Source organism: Nymphalis io, chromosome Z (genome assembly GCF_905147045.1).
Source record: "Nymphalis io chromosome Z, ilAglIoxx1.1, whole genome shotgun sequence".
Classification (NCBI taxonomy): domain Eukaryota; kingdom Metazoa; phylum Arthropoda; class Insecta; order Lepidoptera; family Nymphalidae; genus Nymphalis; species Nymphalis io.
In genome coordinates, this window is record NC_065918.1 from 6,639,383 (window position 1) to 6,663,473 (window position 24,091).

Genomic DNA, 24,091 nt, shown 5'->3' on the forward strand with positions numbered 1-24,091 from the left:
ATTTCGTATTACCTCCTTTTTATTCAATATTAAACATGTATACAATACAAAAGTACAAATTACCCAAAATACATCACACAACCGGTAGGTCATATAAACTGGTGTAGTATTGATAACTACTATAAACACAAAAATCTATAGATATTACATTGTTTTCATAGATAAATATCTTGACGGATCGTCGAGAGACAGCTAAATAATTAATAATAAATGACAAATGTGCATTGTTCAAACTAATTGATTTTGTATTTCATCATGTATAATTAGGGAAGAATCCGTCAGGGTGTAATACGTCGTAGCGGTAAGGTATTCGCCCGCGTGTCGCGTCGTACGAGCCCTGCGCGTCCTTCGCGCGGACATGTTTCTTGTCATTTTGTGATTTGGACCCGTCTAAATTGCTCTGAAACATTTTTATTTATTCATTTTAATATGTTTTATGATACCTTTCCAAAATTCGAAATAAATGTAAACATTATAAAAAAAATGCGGATGGGGTATCCCCGACAGGAACGAAGTTCTTTGCGATATTATTTCAACTTGAAACGTATTTTATAATGTAGATATTTATTTGTTTATTATAAAACGTATAGAAGCTTTCGAGATGTGGGCATATAGACGTATGTTGGCCATTAGTTGGACTCAAAAGGTCTCGAACGTGGAAGTTCTGCGACGCGTCAGCCAAAAACGGCAACTTTTGGAGACTGTCAAGAAGAGAAAAGTTGCATATCTCGGACACGTGCTTAGGCATGAAAGATATGAACTTTTGCAACTGATAATGATGTTAAGTTGCCGGAAGGAGAGCTGTTGAGCTCAGAAAAAAGTCTTGGCTGTGCAACATCCTTGAATGGACGGGAATCGCGAGTGCTGCCGAACTCTTTCGCCTCGCGAAGAACAAGAAGGAGTATTTAAAGCTGAATGCCAACCTTCGCTAGTCGGAGTGGCACTCGAAGAAGAAGAGATATTTATTGATTAAATTTAAGGTAGTTCTCGTTAAAATGTGAAATATTTGCATTAATCTAAGAAATAATAATAATATAATATTAATCTACAAGAAAAAAAGACAAACTGTTTTAGTATCTTGTTTGTTTCGTCTCTTGGATGTTTAAGTTTACGTTCCATATTTATTTTATATTAATGAATTTTGCTCTAATTATACATGAAAAATTGAACATTTCGCAACTTTTTTTTAATTTATAAGTAAAAAGTTTTTTTGATATAAAATAAATTTGCATTTCTGCAAAGTACCGAAATGCAAAATCAAAAAAAATGGTAATCTATGTACATTGTACATACGATATATAGTTAATAAGAGAGATCGACCATTAAAACGTAGTACCGATTATGTGACGATTTCTGCCATTTCACTATACTGTAAGCCGGGTAAAAGTTCTACAGTTCAAAAGTCGTTCCAAAATTAATCATCCATTACAGATACCTACTTAAAACACAAAAAAGAGGTTTTATAGAAATAATATTCCATACAGAAGGAAATGGTTAAAAGTGATCTGTTACCCGTGGTTTTTCGTTATGGTCCATCGGTCGACTTGCTGGCAGAGGCCTGATCATCATCCGAGTTTTATAGAGAGGCGATGTGGGGCCGTTGAAGGATACCCAGTAAATAGACTGTCCATTGCTTTCATCGGCAGTTATTAAGTATTTTCCATTCAAATTACTAGAGTTTTAAAACATAATAAGAATGAATATCATTAATAGCTATTAATAAACTTAGTGACAAGGTGTATATCGTTGTAACTTTGGTGTACTGACATTGTATCTGACTTGTATACATTCCAACACCATCTTTCCAAATTTCAGGAGTCTGAGTCAACTTCTATTGAGGATTTCTTGATAGAAAACAGAATAACTTTTAAATGGCCAGACCCAGTTTTAATGTTAAGTATATACAGCCTTATAAGGCTCGTTGGTTTATCACATACTATATAATAGCAGTCCTAAAACTATAACTATCATAGCACTTCTTGTGTAAATCCGGAACACATTTAACACGACGATTAACTTATTTTAATATAATTTTGTATGTTTATCCAATACCTTTTATGTTCATACCTTTTGTCACATTCCTTATACCACCAGGCTCCCCCGTGCTCAACGGCGCACGATCCGTCCTTCCATTCATCATTGTCTGAGTCGTATGTTGAAAATTTCTGTCCCGCGTGGTATGAAAGTGAGTCACCTGTTAACATAAATCAAACATAAATATATACCATTTTACACTGTTTAAAAGTAATTTAAAGATTTACGCAAATGTCACCGGCATTGCCACGAAATGTTCCAAGTGTGCTTATACGATATCCTTCGTATTCCGGCCCCAACGTAAACACCGAATATGTAGCGGACACTTCCTGTCCATGTTGCCCTTCCATTTCTACTCTCAACTCGTACAACTTCTGGTTTGTCAAATAAAACGTCTTTTCCAAACCGAGCCAGAATTCGCCTGCAAGATTTCCAAATCCGTGCTTATATTCTATCCAATTTTTGTAAAAATCTTGAGACCCGTCGAATCGGTTCTGTATTACCTAAAAATGCGATTTAACTTGTTTATTTAGAATACGACTTTAACATTAGACTCTACGTCCATATATTTACCGTCCACCCACCACCCGCGGAGCTCAGATCACAAAGAACGTAAAAGGGTTCTATATCATCAGGTTTGATCTTGTAGATACCGGTCACATTGAACCCTTGGGCTTGAATTTCCTGACAATCAGTTGGATATCGTTCTGAACGGTCTACGCGGCCTAATCTGATACAATATTCATTTAAATTAATTAGTTAGATGTTTGTCTAATGCATGATAGGTTATTGCTTAATACAATCTACTATATATATATACAAATACAATACAACTTTTAATATAATAAATCAAAGTTTACGTAACTTACTTGCAATCGCATTTTTTAGATTTTTGCTCTTGTAAAACTCGTCGGAACTCGGTAATTAAATTGGTAGGATCCACTGTACGTCCAAACTGATCTGAACTGTTAAGAACAGAGTTTTGGTTAAAATAATCATTTATAATAATAAAGAAACTAAATATTTAATTAACAAATACTCGTTAAAATTTCGGGAACGTTGTCTACTTTTGACTTCGGATATCACATTCAATATAACTTCCACGTTACTTGCAACTGACTTCATGTGTGTTTCCAAAAACGAAAGACGATTATCTAAAGCTGTCTCCAAATGGCAGTCTGTCTCCACTGAAATATTTAAACAAATACTTGAACAACATATTCTCACCTCTCTCCCCTATCTGCACCGCTCAAATGTATTCTTAGCTTATATTTTAACAAAATAAAAAGTTAGTAAAATTTCTTAACTATGGAAGAAAAATAACTATCTCGATGCGAAAAATCAACTATCTTAGAAACTATATAAATCGAACAGTTATCGTAATTGTTTAAAAAACGATGATGTTTTACATATCTAGGATTACTTTGTATGAAACAGTAAATTCTGAAACATTCAATAAGAAACAGCGGCGCTTCTGTAGTATCGATTTTTCACAAATTTTTGTATAGTGTTTTCCTGACAGTAAATAAGTAGCAGCCTCTAAATGTCACACTGCTAGGCTCAAGCGTACTCTGCTTTTTAAGAGAAGGTTTGGTTCTTATTCCACTTAGCTATTTGTATAACCGTATGTCACATGTGTGGCAGATTTATTCTACACCTGGATTCTTCACGATATTTTCAGAAGAAGATTATAGATATAGATATTATAAACACAATTTAAGCACTCGAAATTTAAGTTGTACTTGTAAATTATTAAGAGTAATTAACACAAATAGTTCACGTAACTTATCGTATCAATTGAAATTATATTTTAACATAATCTAGATTATGATTAAGCAAATAAATGAGCGTACCATTTGACTCTCTAATATACGATCGTTTATAACTTTCTAACATCAATCTTATTTGTTCTATGTCGTTTCTAAATGGCCCTAAAATTGCTTCTGCCTTCTCGGTGTAACTGAGATTATCTATAGCGGTTGTAACATCTGTCAGTCGCTTTAATATTTTATCAGTCTTTTCGTGAACTTCTATGTCCAATCTGTTTAATCTAAAATCTATACTTTCCATTTTCTGTAAATGTTTTTCGCTTGCCGTTATTGTCTCCATGAGTTTTTCTATCACAACTTCATTATCTGTCGCCATCGCTGATTGACTATTTCTAGTGAAATTTTTTACCCTATTCGGAACTAGCATTGCCTCATTTAATTCATTTTCATATTCCTTTTTCCACAATGTATTGCCTAACCGCTCTTGTTTTCGTTTACTATGCTTCTCCCGGTGGAACCCTCCTGATACAACACTTAAGACAAGGGTTATCGACAATATATTATAGTTTGAAACCATGTTGAGATGTAATTAAAATGAATAATGCAAAACGACTGACGCGATGCAACATCTTCGTCGCCGTGGATAAGTTTATAGTTGACTAAACAAAAACAGCTTCTATTGTATACTTTGAGACAGTCACATACATGTAGTGAATTGGCAAGATTCTTCCCGCGGTTTGTTTATAAAAGTAAAACAAATATAATATCAATTTGTTCACTTTATTTATAAACATAACATACCCCGCATTTTATAGCAAAAGTAATAGTAATATTGTCCGTACCAGATGTTCGCTCGTACCACCTCGTTACGAGCGCATACTTTATATATATGTACGAACATTATATAAATTTAACAATTTTATATTTATTTTATTTTATGGAAATAAAATTGATTTAATAATAATAATAATATTTTATTTATTCAAGTAACAAGACTCATATACAAAATTACAAAAAAATAAAATAAACACTACTATCTGCTGCTTATACAATTTACTGGTCCAGCTGAAACTTTACAACAGTGGCTTATAAATATACAGTCTAGTCTGTTAGCTACCATGATTAGAATTTTGTTTGAGCTGGCCCGCACCTTGTGAACCAAGGATGCACACTTTTTTCGCGTTAGTGCGTAAAAACAATCTATATTCAATTCAGCGAACATCCCTGAAGCACTACAGAAGCGAGGCAAACCCATCAGCAATATAAAGGCGTTATTGTACTGGACACGAAGAGCATTGTATGATTTTAATGTATAATTAGCCCACAAACTACATGTATAAAAAGAGGTACAGTAAGCGCGGAATAATGTTTTTTTACAGCCCACCTAGAAAACTTATTATTAACAGTTTAAAGTTGACTATGTATTTATTTTGAGAATTTACATTAATATCGTATGTAATTCACAAACGACGGACGACCGGAATGAAATGCGTTGTATAATAACTAATAAACTTAGGATTTAAATGTATGAATAGGCAGAAAAATATTAACGAATACTTTGCCCAAAGATCGATATATAAATTTAGCTGACGACGAGTCAGAAACTTAGTGTTATAAGTTTCCCCTTTTACTTCTAGTTTTATACAATATTTTTTGGCAATTCTATTTTATTCTTATCAATTCATTATCTATTCTTGAAAGAAACATTACCGGTGACACGCCTACGTGGGCCTTTAAATCTAGGGGTTCCCGATTTCTAACTCACTTTTTTTATGCCACTGGAACAACACTGTAACACGGATATGTGTCGCCGGCGCCTAGAACGTCCAGTACCCGGTGCACTATCCACTAAAAAACCAGCGGTACCCTACCGTTTCTTCGGGGATTTCACAGGATCCCTTACGCACACTATCGTGACGCCCCGACCGTTCGCCTGCCTATGCAGGACTTCAATCCTAGTTGGGTTCCCGGGATATATGGAAGCCACCTAACCCCACCGTCGCCTCCTCCCCAGTCTTCTTTAGCGGATCGGATCAATGGAGGCACTTTCCTCATTATGCCGCTCTGCGGCCTCCTTTTGACTCCGCCTCCTCCATGGCGTTGATTACTTTTGACAGTGAGACATCTACGCCGACTCTCGCCGCCAGCGTATGCCTCGGGGGCTGTAGGAAGCGACCCAAGAAACAATTGAACGTGCGTCGTCCGCGTAGCACAACACTCCCGGGAACGGGAACGGTTAACTTACGAATGTAGGACGGGAGGATGTTTTTTTTTATATGCTTTGAGAACTAAGATATTATGTCCCTTGTGTCTGTAATTACACTGGCTCACTCATCCTTCAAACCGGAACACAACAATAACAAGTACTACTGTTTTGCGATATCTGATGAGTGGGTGCTACCTATCCAGACGAGCTTGCTCAAAGCTCTACCACCACCTAGTGCTTACAGGAACCAGTCGAAGCCAACGTTTCACATAGTTGGGCCGAGAACGGCCACCTATGCAAAGCCACATAATATAGCCAGTGTAATTACAGGCACAAGGGACATAAAATCTTAGTTCCCAAGGTTGGTGGCGCATTGGCTATAAGCGGTGGTTGACATTTCTTACAATGCCAATGTCTAAGGGCGTTTGGTGACCACTTACCATCAGGTGGCCCATATGCTCGTCCACCTTCCTATTCTATAAAAAAAAAATGCCGGATAAGTCATATCTGGTTGCCCCTCTTTCCGAGGCCCCCAACAGTCTTTTGAGATAGGAAGGCTCCCCGTGGTATTGGAGTGCCTCCCTGATAGTCTCGAAATGAAGACTGTCGAAGGTGTTTGCCACGTCCAACAATACTGCCAGGACTAAGTCCGTTTTCAGAACGTCAACGGTTAATCGACCCGCACTGAATCTTACTGTGCTTCTAAGAGACCCTCCTACCTAATATCTATCCATCGCTTCGCCTTCGCGTTTTATCCTTCATAAAAGCCGCCGAAGCCGCTGGCAAAATATATCGGAGAGTGAGGATGGAGTAAGTCCTGTTGTTTACTTTAATAAATTGACTTTAATAATATAATATCTCCAGACCGATTTCAGCCACGGCGGCCTCAAGAAAGATTAGTCAACTGCGCAGGACATATTATATTGCACAGGTGTGTGCGCAGACACAGGCGCATCCCCTATTCCCTAACTCTCATAATCCAACGGGACGGCAATCCAACACGTCCGGAAAGAGTTCAAGTGCAGGACCAAAGGCATTACGTGCTTTCCGAGGCAAGGGAGTGTACACACTTCCAACTTCCAGACTCCGGGCTGCTACTGAGAATTTTCGACAGAGAAACCTAATAACTTTAATTGGCTCGACCTGGGAATTGAACCCAAGACCTCCGGATCTTACGACGTAAGATATATATTTATATATCAGTGTTACACGTTCTAACCCGATGTGAGTATAATGTTAAAATAAAAAACATTTTACCTCGTAATTTAGGACTTTCATCTTTTGGCTGTGATATCACATGTTTTAATTTATCCAAATCGTTTTTAAGTGAATGTAGAGAACTCTGAAGGGCATCCACCGGAGATGTTTTCGTAACTCTCAAAACTTCAGTCAAATATTTCAGTATAGTATTTGTCCTTTCTTGAAACGTTGTCTCCAAATGAACTAACTTACCATCGACCGTTTCTATCAATTTCAAATACCTTTCGCTGGCCATCAAAGTCTCTACAAATTTTTCCACGACCACTTCAGGTTTTGTTATACGTTCTGTAGTCGTGGGCAGCCTGCTATAGTTATAATTGGTCTTAACATAAATGTTTTCTAATTCATCATCATCATTCTCGCCACGTTTTGAAGACAGTTCTTTCCTAGCAGAGGAAACACCGTTAAGCCAAAGAAATAATATTACAGTCTTCCACATCGTACAAACTTCGAATCAATCCCAGACTTACTGAACAAGATAAAATGATCTTGAATGGAATGTTTAAAAATATGAGTAACTTATTTTAAAACATTAGTCCTTATACTTTCCATTGTTATGAAGTTTTTAGCTAAATATTAGTATTATCATTAAAAACAGATGAAAAATTAAAAAAGATTATCACGATTTGAGTTTCTTTCTTAAGAATTTTTTTTTGTTTTCTCTCTTCTTCAGATTATCTAAAATCTTTGAATTACACTTATAATGATTGTAAAAATCCTTTAGCTTATTTATTTTTATTATAATATAAATATATATACGTACGTATATATATACGTTTGTTGATATCGTTTGTTATTGATCGTATTAGTGCTAAATCTACACATTACAAAACAAAGTTAACTTTATGATTGTCATATTTGTTATTTCATGCAAACATTATATTGGGAACCGACAGTTTTTAAAGTTAATAGCTTCACTAAAGGAAGGTTACGTTTGTTGATTTTTTTTAATTCAGTTTTCTTTCGCCTGCCTGTTAAACCTTCATATTTAATTTTCTAATTTTTAACACATTTGAGTTATTTTAATGGACTTCTATTATTTTTGTACGTACAACAAAAAATTGTACGTGTTTCTAAGTTTAAGGTAAGAAGAAACGAAGCCTTTTTAAGCCGTAGGACATTTGCAGTCAAAAATATTCAAGTTTACTATTATTTTTAACTTTAAGAATGCTTTTATTTTTCAAATAATTTAATCAAACAGTAAATCATTTTCTCTAACACTGTCCAGTAAGCAGCTATTACAATGGCGTTTGAAAATAATTTATTGATAAGCAGTTCGTGTACCACAGTCACATCGGCGCCGGTCCGTAATGTTTATTTCTATAATATAAATTATAGAAATAAAAAACCCGTAGGGTGTACCTACGGGATGCGTGCTTGCTATTGTGTGTCAGTTATAACGCATATTAATATCTAATGCAAACTTTCATTTATATTATAAATATCATATAATTACAATATATCCATTCATTTTGAATCCTGAATATTAATAATATGTTACTCTCTGGTAATGAAGTCATGTAGGCACAATTAAATGACCTAAATACAAATGAAAGATAAGATTCACCAGAGGCACGGACCACACGCCTGCGGAGATACCATATGTAAAAACATGTTCTCAACTCAGAAATATAACGAGATTCTAATGAAATGAATGAATGATTCATTATATTATTCGCAACCCCAAAATGTTTATACACAAATTATTTACCACTCAATGCTCGTATGAAGAATTCAAAGTTAATCTATTTCCCGCTATAATGAGTATCTGTCAATGTTTCTGTTGCCAAATTAGAAAGTAGATTATTATTGTTTAATAACAAGAATGTCATATAATATCCAGTAATATTTAATAGTAATTACTATAATAATATATCTAATATTAATAGTAATATATCTAATATTATATATTACAACCTGATTGAGCCTTAGACATACAATAAGTCTCGTTTAATTCTCAAATTAGCACGTTTTAATGTATTGAAGCACAATACTTACTATTGAATAGTTTGAACGTTTTCTGAGATTCTATTGCAAAATCGTATAAAATCATACAAATAAATTACTAACTTTTTCCTGTAGACAGGTAAAAGTATATTATTACAGGAATGGACATTATTCTGTAAAATTATTTATTAGGTTTTTTTTTTTGTTTAATAATCTTTTTTTGCGTCGAACTGGTAACCCTAAATGGGCTGTATTCTTAAATGATAAGATAACACAATTATTTAAACTGGTATATGATATGAGTTTAAGTAAATAGTCGTGAGAGTAAATGTTTAATACTTAAAATTTTTAACAGCCAAATATTTTATTCACTGATACGGATGTTACGTAATTACAATAGTAAAAGACAGAAGCTCGAATCATTCACTACTTTGCATTTTGCATAACTTATAGTCACTTCTTGAATTTTACACTTTAAATAATAAATATGTTCAAGGTAAATAGTTATACCGTCTAAATAACAAAATTATTAAATTACGTACTTATTATTCAATTCAATATTTGGTACATTTGTTTTTTTTTAAATACTTATAATAACCTTTTTATTAGGGTCTCGTTGGATTAATAACAGGAGGAGCATCGGGGTTGGGCCGTGCGACAGCTGAACAAATTCTAAAGCAAGGAGGATCTGTGGTCATTTGTGATCTCCCCAGTAGCAAAGGTCAAGAAACTGCAAAGCAATTAGGTCAAAATGTGGCTTTTGTACCCGTTGACGTATGGAGATATGTATTTATACTCAAAATAATTTTATTTCATTATCATGTTACACTACAAAATCTTTTAATTTTAATAGGTGACATCAGAACAAGATGTAAAGGGTGCCTTACAAGCTACAGTTGATAAGTTTGGTCGCTTAGATGTTACTGTTAACTGTGCTGGAATTGCAACATCAAGTAGGACTTACAATTTTAAAAAAAATCAACCCTTTGATTTGAAGTTATTTCAGAAAACTATAGAGGTTACCTTACTTTTTAATCTAATAAAATTATTATACAGTAGCTATTTATGTGAAAGCCATTAAATAACTTTATAATCAAATAAATCACAATGCTTCTTTTGCAGTAAAAAAATTCATACATTTAATTAATTTTACAGGTTAACATAATAGGAACATTTAATGTGATCCGTCTAGCCGCAGGACTTATAGGCAAGAATGCCCCTGACTCGGATGGACAGCGTGGGGTTATTATCAATACTGCAAGTATCGCTGCATTTGATGGACAGGTAAATAACTTAAATTTGCATTACCTGATTCCTAATGTAATATAAATATATTAAATATGTAGTCAATGGATTAAAAAAAAATTCAAACATTAAAACAAAGCTCCATGCTGTCCAAACCATTTTAAGAAATATTATTATTAACACAATAAAATTACTCTGTATACATTTTAAGTAATTTGTAGTGACATTATTTGTGCATAAGTACATTAATTCTGTTAATTTGATGAGATTTTTTTTCTTTTCTTATATTAAATAGTATTATTACCAGGCTTCTGTATTTAATTAGTTTATTTATTGTTTTAATTTAAAAAGCCTTACAGAGACTTAAAAAAATACTTCTTTTAATTATTTATGCCTGTGAAGTACTTGACTGCTAATGGAAATTTGTTTATTTGAAGGTGAATCTACTTACAAGCAATATGCTATAAAATTGTAGATGATTTAGTTTTTTTAATTTGCTCTACTTTTTTCAATACTTTCAGGTAGGTCAAGCTGCTTACTCAGCGTCTAAAGCCGGAGTCGTTGGAATGACACTGCCTATCGCTAGAGATCTCTCCAAACAAGGCATACGAGTGGTCACTATAGCTCCAGGTAAATTTTGACTTACTTATAACACCTACTTTGGGTTATTATTTTTAAAACATTTAATATTTATTAATACATGTACATATAAATTTGCAGTATATTTACATCAAGTAAAAAGAGCCAAATTTCAACTAATTTAAAATTTGCAATAATAAATACTTTTGAAGGGGTTGCTGTTGCCTTTATTTGTGTTATTAATTTAAGAAGTGAAATAAACAATAGTTTATACACTAAAAATATATTTTGTTGTTGTTGTTATAGGTTTATTCCGAACACCGATGTTAGAATTGTTGCCTGAAAATGCAATTCGTAATCTGGAAGCTTCAGTGCCGTTCCCGTCTCGTCTCGGCTACCCTCACGAGTATGCGTTACTAGTTCAGAGCATTATACAGAATCCAATGCTTAACGGCGAGACTATACGGTTGGATGGCTCACTAAGAATGCAACCCTGAGTTTTATTCATAGAAATAAATTTTTTTACTAACCAATATTTGGGTACAAAATAAACTTGCATAATAAATTGTCTTTTTATTTTAAAATCACTTCCAGTTTTTAGAATATAATCCAGTAATATTAACTTTTTCAAACATTTTTAAGATACCTAGTTGGATAAAATCCTGCCCCATGTGGTTGTTCAATCAAATAAGCTTAACATTATCCTTCTAACAGTCATAAGAGGAGACAACGGTGGGCCGTGTGCGGACTGATTGTCTTTTTGAGGTCTCATTTTCTTTTAAATTTCGAACATAAAATCTTCATTATAAACTTTATTTCAACACTAATACTATTTATTATTCTCTTATAATATTTAAGATACTAAAATTGTATCCTTCTAGGTATCATGTATACAAAATTTCAACTCATATTGATCTAAAATTAAATTTCTCTCAATTTTAAACCTCTAGAATCATTTATCTGAAACAATAAATGCCCTTATAGACCTAATACCATTGCAAATTATAGCGATAAATTATTGTTGTATATAGGAAATAAACAAACAGGTATATATTTTATTTAGGTTTTTTAAAAAAATATAACGTGTTAAAATCTGATATTATTTTATCATCTCGTTTCTTATTTTAGCAATCTAGGGCATATGTATACTCACATGGGTAACAAGCCACCAATCTAGGTTAGGTTATATCAAAGAATAGCAAGAAAACAATAGTTTAAACGAAAATATTATTTATTTCTACAATAACGGTCGGCAGCGCGAGCAAGCGCCACCGGCGTACGTGCGTCTCACAATATTTATTAATCACAAAGAAAATAAATATACTGACGATATACGAGTGACACCGCCATATACATGTATCTAAGTGGCCTTCTAAAAATAGATCATTGTTGTTCTCAATTTGAAATTTCAAAATAATATAGACAATAAAATTAGTTTATAATGACAACAATAACTATTATTTTGAAATGTACAAAAGATAATATGTGAGGTAATGAGTAATGACGCGGTACAATGTTAAGGTATTTCTCAACTGCTTCAGTATTAACTGAACGACTCGTATTTTAGTAAGTACTTTACACAGCTCATGTATCTCATATGCCCTTCTGTGAGGCTCCCGCGCACTAACGAACATAATATTAAAACTAAAGTCACTTAAATTACAATTTAAAAAATAATATATTGTTAGCGATGTTTCCAAATCCATTCCGTTCATATTACATAGTGATGTCTAAGGTGATGTGAGTTTATTGAACCAGTTTAATAAGAATTAAATTGTTTCATTTGTTTCCTGTGTTCAGTTAATATAGAAGCAGATTCACATTTACTTTTGTTGCTTACTTTATGCGGGGACTTAATATATGTACTATAAATTTACAATAATAATTAAAAAGGTCACTGGACCGAGATGCGAGGGACGCGTTCCGACTTGCGTGTTTTCGATGTCGGCTGCTCTGGTAAATAAATGAATGTTTAACAGTCTTCGTACTACGTATAAATTAGACGGAGCTGCTATGCATCTTTAAAAAATCCAGAGCCCGAACACCAGAATGGTGGCCTCACGGTTGCCTTACAAACGGTGAAACATAAATAGTCATATTACATCTATAGATAGATTTATTTAACAGCAAATGCAACATTGCATTGGTATTTTGCCAGCCCCGTAGATTCAACGATAACCATTTACGATGATTCAAAACTCTGTTTACCTCGCCCTAGCTATATGTACAATTACTTAATAAAATACAACTAACACGGCTCGCGAAATAAAGTTAGGTGCAACAGAAATAATCACTTAGGTACTTAAAAATTACAACTAATATGAACCCTTCAGGCTTTGGCCTGTCGATTCGCTCAAATTCACGTCCTCACATCAACTTAAACCGATAGAATACTATACACAGACTAAAATAAACAACATCGACTGAGATTAAATCTAACTTATCGTTAATGAACAACAAAGTGGTTAACTTACAAATTGTAACGCGTACGTCGAGCGTCACTAAGCGTTACTATTAGTGTTATTTTGGAATGTGTGTGACGCATACAATCCCATCCAGTAACCGATCGCCTTAAGTATTGTTAATTATCGTCGAATGAAATATGTGATGATGACAGACTAAAGTTTGAATTGTAGAAATAATGCGGCCGCCACCGTACACAACGACTGCGCGAACGAATCTGGCGAAGAAACAGTGGCCGGTGTGGGCGAGTGCGAGTGCGCGTACGTCGCGTACGTCGCGTATACGACGCATGCGTGACTCGCCCGCCACCCAACGCTCGCCCGCGCTCGCGTGTGCGACTATATATACTCTTAACACCAACATTTACATTTACAAATAACACTCAGCGTTTACCTTACCACTTCAAAATACTTATCAATTTAAATTCATAAATATAGATGTATATTACTTATTCGACCGCTAAAGTACAACATATTCTGTATATTACAAACTAACCTTAAAAGTAGACAGTAGGTTTTAACATTATAAGCATACATATTGATTTCAATAAATAGTATTGTGTTTGTTAATTTGTCAAAGTATATATGAAACGCGCGACGCAGAGTTGCGATCGGACAGGTAATTGAATGTAACACATTGAACACTGGCACCTTAAAAATTGTTATTGTCTAAGTATTTTTAATAAATTAAATGAGAACGTAAACGAATATTTACGTTAAATAAAAAGCGTTGTATGCGACTGGTTCGCCGGAAGGGCACACCACGGCTACGAACCCTGTACGAAACACTTAACTAATGGCACAAGACCTCATTTTGTATCACCACTGATGTGTCGAATATAATTCAAAATACATTTATTTACTTTAAAACATTTACTTATGTATATTATGTACGGCAGATATACTTAAGCTAAATAGACAATTATACATACTTCATCTTTTTATGATATAATTTGATTTGATTTGAGTATATTAACACTCGCCTTTGATAACATAAATATATAAGTATAATATACGTGAAAACGAAATAAAAATACGAATATACATAAATGGTAACAGTTAATATTGATATAGTTCTTCGATATTTAGTGGTGTGATAATTTGTTAACAATTATGTTTCAATTATGTAAGAATCAAAAAAATAATACTGTAATATGTTCGTTTTAATAGCAATATTGGTATAAATATAATATATAAATACTGTATAAAATGGTAACCTAAAATGGTAATGTGGGAAGTATATATCTAGTAACATGGTCATCTACGTAATTATATCGTTTTTATGGGGAGATTAATGAAACTTAATTTATATAAAAAAAAAATAAGAGCCACTCGTATCTTATACCAACAAATTTTAGTATAGAAGAAGCCAAAAATTTTTAAAGCGGATATGGACAAGTTGAAGTTATTTTATAATTGGTCACAATATGTCGCTCTGCCCCTAAAGCACGGACAGGTAAACCCACACAGCCTAAATGTACCTAACTATGTCATACCATCACAGATCAGCTTTGCATTCGATAAAGCGTCTAAAGCTTGTGAAGCTACGTGCGTTGTCCGTCCGTCAGAAATGTTACGAGTTATAAACGAGAAGCGCGGGACAAAACAAATAATAGTGGACGAATTATAAACATTCATCTAATTATACTCATACCACTCAAAAGAACAGCAGCAGCTTAATTTATAATAGGCTATTTGTTTAGATATCAAGACGCACACGCGGGGTTTAGGCGATTCCGTGGCCACATATTCAGCCAAGACATGAGATGAATATGAGTAAGTAGCCGACAAAACGAAAACAAGACGATGCACAATTACGCACTTATTAAATCAATGTCGACGAATCAAATTACTATTAAACGTTGATAACATCACCACATTTCAAGGAACTTTATCGGAGTTGGTTTTTATTTTATATGTTACACTACACACCAGGTACTAATTTCCATTCCATTCTATTGTCCAACTGTATCTTCTAACAATAAATTGCCTGTACGACGCGATTGCAATCCGAATCAAATTATCATCGAACGACGCGGTTAATAAAAATAATGTTCGCTGAAACAATTTATAAAAACGTGTTATTTAAGTCGTGACATTAAAATTAGTTATCACTGGACGGTATTAAAGATAAATGATGGTGTGCCATTTTCTAAATTACAATAATTCAAGCCTAGATTAAAGTAAACGGAAATTTTACTCATAAAACGATCATGCTACAAACTCGTCGATGCGCTCAATAAACTTTCGCACTTGGTGCGGCAATACCGTAAATAAATTTAATTATTATGTATGAAAATTAACTTCAAACGCAAACTGACAATCACATACCTTAGTACCCAAATGTGCAAGAGCCGCGTCAAGTTCAATCGTTGGTTTATACAACTATGCCAAACCAGCTGGCGGCGTATGTAACGGGACAACTCTGGGTATACCCGACGAACTGATATCATCAACGAACTCGACTGAACTCTAAACGCTGACCCGGACTAGTGGCTCGAGTGCGCTTGACGGGCCCTTGCCTGCCTATCAACTGTTGCCTAAATATAAAAATAAAACGTTCTCAAATCAAATTTGTAACGCATATGTACGCAGGTATCACACAATGATAACACTATTTTATAATATTATTTTAATACAGTATGTATAACTGTTTCCACATTAAAAGTTGATCAATATAATTAAATACGTACACTACTATATTTATTTTAGAAAAATACGAAATAATGTACTTTCAGTTAACATATTATATATGTTAATAAAGAACAATATGCTTTATAAAAATACATCGTCCATTCCGTCCAAAGACCTGTAGACGCTAGTACCCATATTTATTAAAAATCTATGATTTTTAAGGCTTCTTGCACGTATTTGAGAAATATTTTACATAATTACAATATAAGTAGCATTTAGTCACTGTTACGTTCTAATTATCATATTTACAGAGATTTTTATTAATAATTATTTGTACTGGTACGGCCGATAAAATCAATACAGACAATTCTTCATAACATTTAGATAAACATTTTAATGAAACAACTGTAAATTTTAACTCGATTTTTGATGAATTTCTTACGACTTAATGATATACATACATATAGAGAATTTTAATGTTAAAACATCAACTTCAATATAATCTTAAATATTTTCATTCCGATAACTATATTAACACATATTTGCCGATCATTGTTGCACGCGTGCGTTGGTCTAGTCGCAGGGAGACTCGTGGTGCTACAGACATGTGTACAACAACCGGTATCCCGTCGTCTTAAAATCAAACAGTCGATTTACCTTCACCCAAATTTAAAGTTTAAATAAAAATTATACAATTTGTAAATTATATTGTATAAAATATATTAATAAATCAAATGAGGTTTTTATTGGTGTACCAGGTTTTTGATTACCAGGGTAATATAAACAGTGACTATACTAATGCACGCGTGCCTTTTACAGCATATAGACAAGTAAACTAAACATGGCTCATACATTCCATCTTTAACTGCTTAAGTCTCAATTTAACAATTGTGTTTTTATAAGTAAAGTGTTACGTCACCGCGTGACGGCATTAGCAATAAAACTATTATTTATACATAACATGATCATCTCAACTAACAATTAAAACGGTTCATCAAATTTCTTCGTTTATAATCACAGACGCTTTCCTAAAATATGCACTGAAATATTTTCCATCGCTACACGCATCAAGAGTTAAGACAAGCTAGTTTATCTAACATAGGTAGGTACTTATATGAAATATCGATATACCGTTTTTACACTGCTCAATAAATTAATGGTAGCTACAAGAGTTGTTAAATATTTTTTTGTATGTTTATGTTACAGAGATAATGCAGATAAACAAAGGCCTTATCTGTATCGGGACTAGGCGCGCAGTGCCGACGGCAGGCGCTCGGCGCAAAATAACTTATTACGTTTAATCACACACCAAGTTAAAGTCTAAACCTAAAATAATAAGTAATAATTTTATGATCATTCATATAGGTGTAGGGGCGCGCTTGGCGCGGTTGCGTTTGCGTTCCTCCAATTACTCTTCACTGGTATTTCAGGATCTGCAAAAATAAACTTTTTATAAATTGAATAAAAGAACGAGCGCACTGCAAAGGAACACGACCGAATAACCGAATACGAATTATTTTCGCAACATTTCCACACACCCGACCCATTTCAGAGAATCGTGTTAATTAAACAGTCGACGTACTTTTGACGTCGACTGTTTAATTACGACCACCACCTTATTGACTATCCATTTATTTTATTACTCCGTGACAATAGTTAGTGTATGCATGTTAAAAATATATGATTTTATGAGTCATTGATTTTGATCAGATTAATTTATTAAAATTCTTTTTACATGTATTTACTTGGACCTATGAAGTGTAGATAACTTTAATTCGCAAGCGAAATAAAAAGTAAGTACTAACTCTACATAGCTACGACAGAATAAAAACATAAAATACAACATTGATTATAAAATATTACTATAATAAAATATATTAAATGAAAAATAATATAATAGTTTTGTATTTCCTTAAATTTATTAGTCTTATATCTTTTTCGTTGAAGCTATTCAGCTTTAATTTCAAATTCAATGTAATTATGTTTAAAATAATAATTATTATTTTACTGACTTAATTTTAAATACGACAAATAAATAATTATATTTGCTATAAGAGGCTAAGAAAGCGATAAATGTGTCTTATGTCTACAAAGTGCAGAAGTAAACGATTAAGCCGCATTACAACGCCTCTAGAGGTCAGCTAGATTTATCCATATTCCTTGGTTACTTCGTGCTTACAATTTGCCTGTGTATGTGCAATAATTAAAGTTTAACGCAATGTGCAGTCGTATAGTGCATGGAATTAGATCTCAGGTGTGAAATGCTTACTCTATATGGGGGAATGCGGCTCAATCGTGTCGTTCGGCAGGAAACCGCACCTGACACACAAAGAGCAAATCTCTTCAACATTTTTTCCCAATTGTATGAACATACAGTCACTTGTTTGCAATTGCGCATGCGCATCCCTTGCCATTGCCTTCGAATGTTTCAATCTAACTTTAACTAAGCTTTCTTCTGTCATTTGAACTTGATTATGTACGCATATTATGTGTTTAGGGATTAGTTTATCACTTTTAATAAAGCATCTAAAATGAATTAAATAATAAATGGTGTGTTAGAACTCTATTAAGATATTATTAATTATTTGATCTAGTGTAATTATTATTTAAAATGAATTTTAAGCAATTTATCTATATATGACTTTACAAACTTTGTTTCGTGTTACATAATTAAATTGATACTTTGCCTACAACTTTTTACATATATGTATGTATACCAAACGTATACTAAAACTGTAATAATTACAGTACTCAAAACAGAAACGAATAACAGGCTGTATATGTGTATCAAGATGTTAAATAATATATATTTTTTTAAATAATTAATTATATGGCAAGAATAAAAAAAATGCAATTAGAACGCAAAATACACGATTAGATTTTAGAAAATTACAATAGATTTAAAGTTAAAAAAAATGTGACTACTTGTATAAATAATTTAGAATCATGTTCGCACGGGTAATTACAGTTTTACCTCGCAATAGTGCTTTAAATGAATAGATAAAAACATACTCGTATTATAAGCGATCTATCAACCCCATCACCATCACATTTTCTGGTACATGGTATGTTGAATACATACTTATATATTTATTAATTACGCCCAAAACTAAGGGTCCGAATTCAAAACCGTAAACTGAAGTTATTGTTTTAGAAAATGCTTAAAATTCATAACACGTTAATTGTTGTGATCATTTGCTATCGAAGACTCTGGATTATAACAATTTTGATTTTCTTTTAAGATTTTGTGTATGTATTACAGGGTACGATTGAATAGCGATCGAACTTTAAACTGTCAAATATGAAAGTTTTATACTAATCGAATTAGGATATAATTTGCGTGCATCCGGAATAACACTACTAGTAATAATCAATTCAAATCGCTTAAATTCTGATCAAGAAAATATAACGATGAACTGTATTTATACGTACCATATTTAAAACCATTTTATATATTATATTTTTAAATAATAAATCGTAAACTATCTGTGCCTAACAGTAATGGTGTGCAACCCGAGACACAAGCCCTATTCATAAGGCTGTATCCCCGTAATCCCGTAACAGCCTGTGAATGTCCCACAGCTGGACTAAAGGCCTCCTCTCCTCTTTTTTGAGGAGAAGGTTTGTATGTGTAATGTGAATTATGAAGCGCGAGTTTATAATATAATAAAATTATATAAATGTTTAATTGACAAAATAATATTTAATTCATTTTATAATATTGATGTTTTAAAAAATAGGTCTCATATGTAATATCAAAAGCATAATATATACATAAATGTTAAAATAAATAGAGATGAGAAAAAAGTATGGACTGAAGAGTTGCCAGTTAAAATTAATATATATTTTTTTATTTCATTAAAACATTGAAAACAAAACCAGATAACACTGTACAGCTTGTGGCACTATGGCTATTTTAGTTTTAATTAATATCGTATACTCTATAATCCGATGAGATGTAATATCACATCATATTGAAAATACTAAACAATTATAAGTGTGTTCCGAAAAAACAGCATTAATGCAAGATATATTTTATACATGTTATTAAATTTTATATGAAAACAACACATTCTGCGGAACAAACCTCAACTGGAATGTATCCTTAAATATCAATGTGCTTATTTTTAATATAAATTAAAAAAAATAAACGCGTATTCAATGGTATTACAATTGTATGAAAGCTCCCTGATACTTCCACTGACTCAACTCTAATACGAATTTAAAGATAAAATAATTTTATTTATTCGTCTTATTACCATTGTCCAAATATTGTACAGTTTATCTTCGTGCATATGAAACTAGATCTTATCACAAAACGCTGGGAACTCTTGTGATTGTATTAATGTGCTGTTATATATAATATAATGATTACATGATACTTTAATATAATTATATAGAATAACGTACAATCTGTCTAGAGTCGAGGTGTGATCCGCACTCCGGTTTACCATTTCGGCTCCATTGGGCCTAGAACGAGACAGTTGACTGTATTTCTTACATAAATACACAGCCGTTTGTATCATAATATATATATGTATATATTATGTTTATCAATTTTGAATAAGTAAATAAATGAAAAATAAATAAATAATGTGTATGAACAGACAGTGCTATAAATAAAATACACAAAGGGAGCTTAAACAAGAATTGAATATATAAATATATGACACAAGGTAGTTCAGTATGCGTATATGTTTATCAGAGCGTAAATTCGTTCGTTAAAAGAGGTAACTTCATTAAATGAATTCGGTATTACTCGGCACTCCATTAATTCGGTCAATATATTCATTAGGCGCCGGCGACGTATAGCCAGTGTTGGATCCATGGCGTGTATTATAATTTACGCTTCGTAAACACAGTGTAGCGCAGGCTAAAACTCGGTAATGTGAAATGTGTACCCACTTGCGCTTAGCGTGTAACATTTCCATGAGAAGCGTCTGTGTGGGCGCCTGGCCCGCGCAGTGCCGCTGGTATAGGTGTTCCTCCCCCCGGGCCGCCAGCGCGTGTATCTCTGGGACCACCATCACCAATTTTCCAAATTTATCCTGAAAATATTCAAAGAACCAGATAAGATTTGTCATCGACCCATGAACACCCAACGGGCTTTAAATAAGTAAAGCTCTTCACATCACACGTACCTGTATCGTCGGATAGCATGTAAGCGTGTAGTCGAGAAGAGCAGCTTGAACTGTCTGGTAGCCGTCTCGGACGCATTTTACGTTCACAATGCCTCTCACTTCTGAAACCCCAAGACAAACTCTTCAATCAATCACAACCAACCAAACAGGTTCCGTAACAACACAGTGAGCATGGACCGATGGTACACACCTACATACATGGTACATGACATGAAACATACGCACTAAGATATTTTCATTCGCATGCTTTACGACACTGCTGTGTAACGGTTCGCTCGTACTAATTATTAATTATTTTAAAATGAATATATACTGACCAGGATTAAGTAAAAGCAAGAATTTAACGCAGATGTAGTCCGGTACGTCAAACTTCAATTCAGCAAGTTTGTTCTGCAGCTCGTTGAAGTGCTCGGCAAGTGAGGGGACACCGAGGAGACCCAGGCAGAGTAGATCGAACTTCTGGCCGTTGTGAAGGGTGGTCTCGTCGGGCAATCCGTTATGCATCCTCTGGTGTAGGTGATCAAGCACCAACATGTCCGACCACGAGTGCTGCAGCAGCTTCATTTGGTCATCGACCTATAACAAGCGATGACGACATTGCAACGCGTGGCACGCTTGATAGTAAAATTGCTCCCAAGATGTTTAACAACATTTTGTGTAGAGCTGCAATCATAGCCAATTTGGAGCTATTCGAGTACGAGGTGAGTTGCAGAGCAATTTGCAACAAAAGTATTCGCTTGCGATTAGTAGACTAATAAACATAAAGCGTACATATACAATAACATTTAATAGTATAAAATAACATTTAATACACTCCACCTCGTAACTCATTACTTTCCACCTAGCTCCAAATGGAAATTAAATTATAGGAACATCATAACATGTGACGCGGTAGAGTCTCGTGTGAAGCAATTAGTGCATCCTGCCGTTAATCGCCTGATACTTTGCTGTGGCCTTTATTATCCACACAAACGATATTCGATGTACGTACTTATAAATGCTCGTGCCAATTACATTAGCAATTTCTATATGTTATCTTGAACCACGCCGCTATCTGACAAGTCGCGAGCGGCTTACTGCTCACGGCTCACGGCGTCATTCCGTGACCCACATTTGGAGTTGCATTAGAATACACGGGGCGGTGCGCGAGCGCGTTAAATTTGCCGTTTACGAAATGTTACAACTGAATTTTAGTGCTCGGAGATATTGCCACACCGCACGCCGCTTGCTCAACGATGGATCGAGATTGGACTGTCAAAATCATACTACTTAATCTATCGATTGTAGTGACTGATTAGATTATAATTTATTAGATTTTTCATTCGAATCGTCGCGACTATTGTTATTTTTAAAACTAAATAAAAATATGTTATTATTTTCGTTTATTTGTTTGAAACGATGCTGAACATTACGAAATCTCATTAATATAATAGGTTATAATATGTAGGCATGGGTCAACTAACGCATTAGTAATCGGTATTGAATTGAATTTACTTGATCGATTTCAATAGAAACGATGCGAACACAAGAATTGGTCGTCCTTTAAAATTCCCTCAGACAGACATGTTAATATAGTAATCGTCGCTGCTTGTTACTCGCTACACCGTATGTGGGTCAAAGTCACATCGACACGCCGCGCGCCAGATACCTTTGGATATCGTATCAAATCTATACAAAATCTGATAAACTGATACATTTGTTAATCATAACTTCTAACGTTTACTATAATGAAATCTTAACCCAATCATATTTAGATCCGAAAATGGTTCACCGATTTTAATTACGTCGTCAATATGTAACATACTCAATATATATTGTTAGTACAATTATTTGATATTTCTATAAACTTCTTCGCTTTATAAATTATTAGAAAACTAGTTTTTTTTACGTAAAAATTTCTACCTGAGTTCGGAAAAGCCATGCCTAATTTTGAGACGACAAAGCTTTTGTTTTTTGTAAAGGATGTGGAAACACAATATTTGAAATTGCGTTTCTTGCAAAATGCTTATAAGTATTTTCATACATTTTGTCTGTTCTATTCCAAAACAAAAGCAGACTATAAATTTAATCTGGTAAATCGTTAAGAATTTGTACATTATAATTAATAGGTACATTATTGCCGAAACGCGACATAGTAATCGTAACTCGTAAGACATTATGTAAGAGAAAGCAATGCACACCTAGTGGCGTCTCCGTTACCGGCTGTTACGCGCGAGGTAAAAAGTGCTTTCTCGCGGCAACTCGGCCACGGGCAATGTGTCAAGTGCGCCGACGAAAGTGCTGCGTTGCCGCCTCGCACGCCATACCGTTACATCATATCCGTCTGGAGAAAGCGCAGGTCATCAACATTGCTCTCGCATCTTCGCGGTTTTGTTTGTACGTAAAAAAGTTTTTCGTTATATTTACAACTTAACGCTTGCAACAAACGTCGTAATTTATTCGGGATGTGAAAATAAAGATAAAAATATTAAAAATTCTTCCGCCGACAGATCGTGTAAATAACCTAACGAGATTCATAAACGTTTGCGATTTGTCCTAATTCTAAGAATGGGTCGTAAACAAGCCGCGTCATTTAAAACAAATGAAAACTGCTAGTTGTGGAATGGAAGCTGTCTGCTGGAGTGAGACGAGGCGAGGAGCACGAAGCGGCAACGTCGCATATCCACGTGACCGGCTGCGGCTCTTGCGTAAGCATACGACAACCACGATACGGACAGTTGCCACCGCCATGCGGTGTTCCTCGATCGACTAGGTAACTCCTGCTGAACGGTAACCCCTTGCGAAGCATAAGATTTGTCAAATATCAAAAGGAAA

The 24,091-nt window shown here is 34.0% G+C and overlaps 3 protein-coding genes across 6 annotated transcripts in view; 1 reads left to right on the top strand and 2 right to left on the bottom strand.

Moving 5' to 3' along the window:
• Positions 1-76: 76 nt before the first annotated feature.
• On the bottom strand, positions 77-7,708 carry LOC126780636 (angiopoietin-related protein 4-like). Its single transcript, XM_050505258.1, has 8 exons — positions 7,267-7,708; positions 3,074-3,221; positions 2,904-2,999; positions 2,608-2,764; positions 2,273-2,537; positions 2,068-2,194; positions 1,513-1,672; positions 77-400 (listed from the first exon to the last, which is right to left on the bottom strand). The coding sequence occupies exons 1-8, from the start codon at positions 7,706-7,708 to the stop codon at positions 254-256; spliced, it is 1,542 nt and encodes a 513-aa protein (XP_050361215.1). The 3' UTR covers positions 77-253.
• A 1,788-nt stretch (positions 7,709-9,496) lies between these two features.
• LOC126780464 (3-hydroxyacyl-CoA dehydrogenase type-2) lies at positions 9,497-11,599 on the top strand. The gene is made up of 6 exons (XM_050504964.1): positions 9,497-9,712; positions 9,826-9,990; positions 10,070-10,234; positions 10,372-10,500; positions 10,983-11,091; positions 11,347-11,599. Exons 1-6 carry the CDS (start codon positions 9,704-9,706, stop codon positions 11,535-11,537), a joined length of 768 nt encoding a protein of 255 aa, XP_050360921.1. The 5' UTR covers positions 9,497-9,703; the 3' UTR covers positions 11,538-11,599.
• Positions 11,600-12,253: 654 nt separating this feature from the next.
• Positions 12,254-24,091, bottom strand: part of LOC126780437 (nuclear hormone receptor FTZ-F1) — a 67,892-nt gene continuing 56,054 nt past the window's right edge. For 2 of the 4 annotated variants that reach the window (XM_050504912.1, XM_050504913.1), the window contains 6 exons: positions 21,595-21,853; positions 21,278-21,378; positions 21,042-21,184; positions 20,547-20,606; positions 18,406-18,455; positions 12,254-17,569 (listed from right to left, as the gene is read on the bottom strand). In XM_050504912.1, coding sequence (XP_050360869.1) covers positions 18,407-18,455; positions 20,547-20,606; positions 21,042-21,184; positions 21,278-21,378; positions 21,595-21,853 — 612 coding nt within the window. In that variant the 3' untranslated portion in view covers positions 12,254-17,569; position 18,406. The remainder of the gene's footprint in view (positions 17,570-18,405; positions 18,456-20,546; positions 20,607-21,041; positions 21,185-21,277; positions 21,379-21,594; positions 21,854-24,091) is intronic. The other 2 variants (XM_050504914.1, XM_050504915.1) reach the window with 2 other exon arrangements.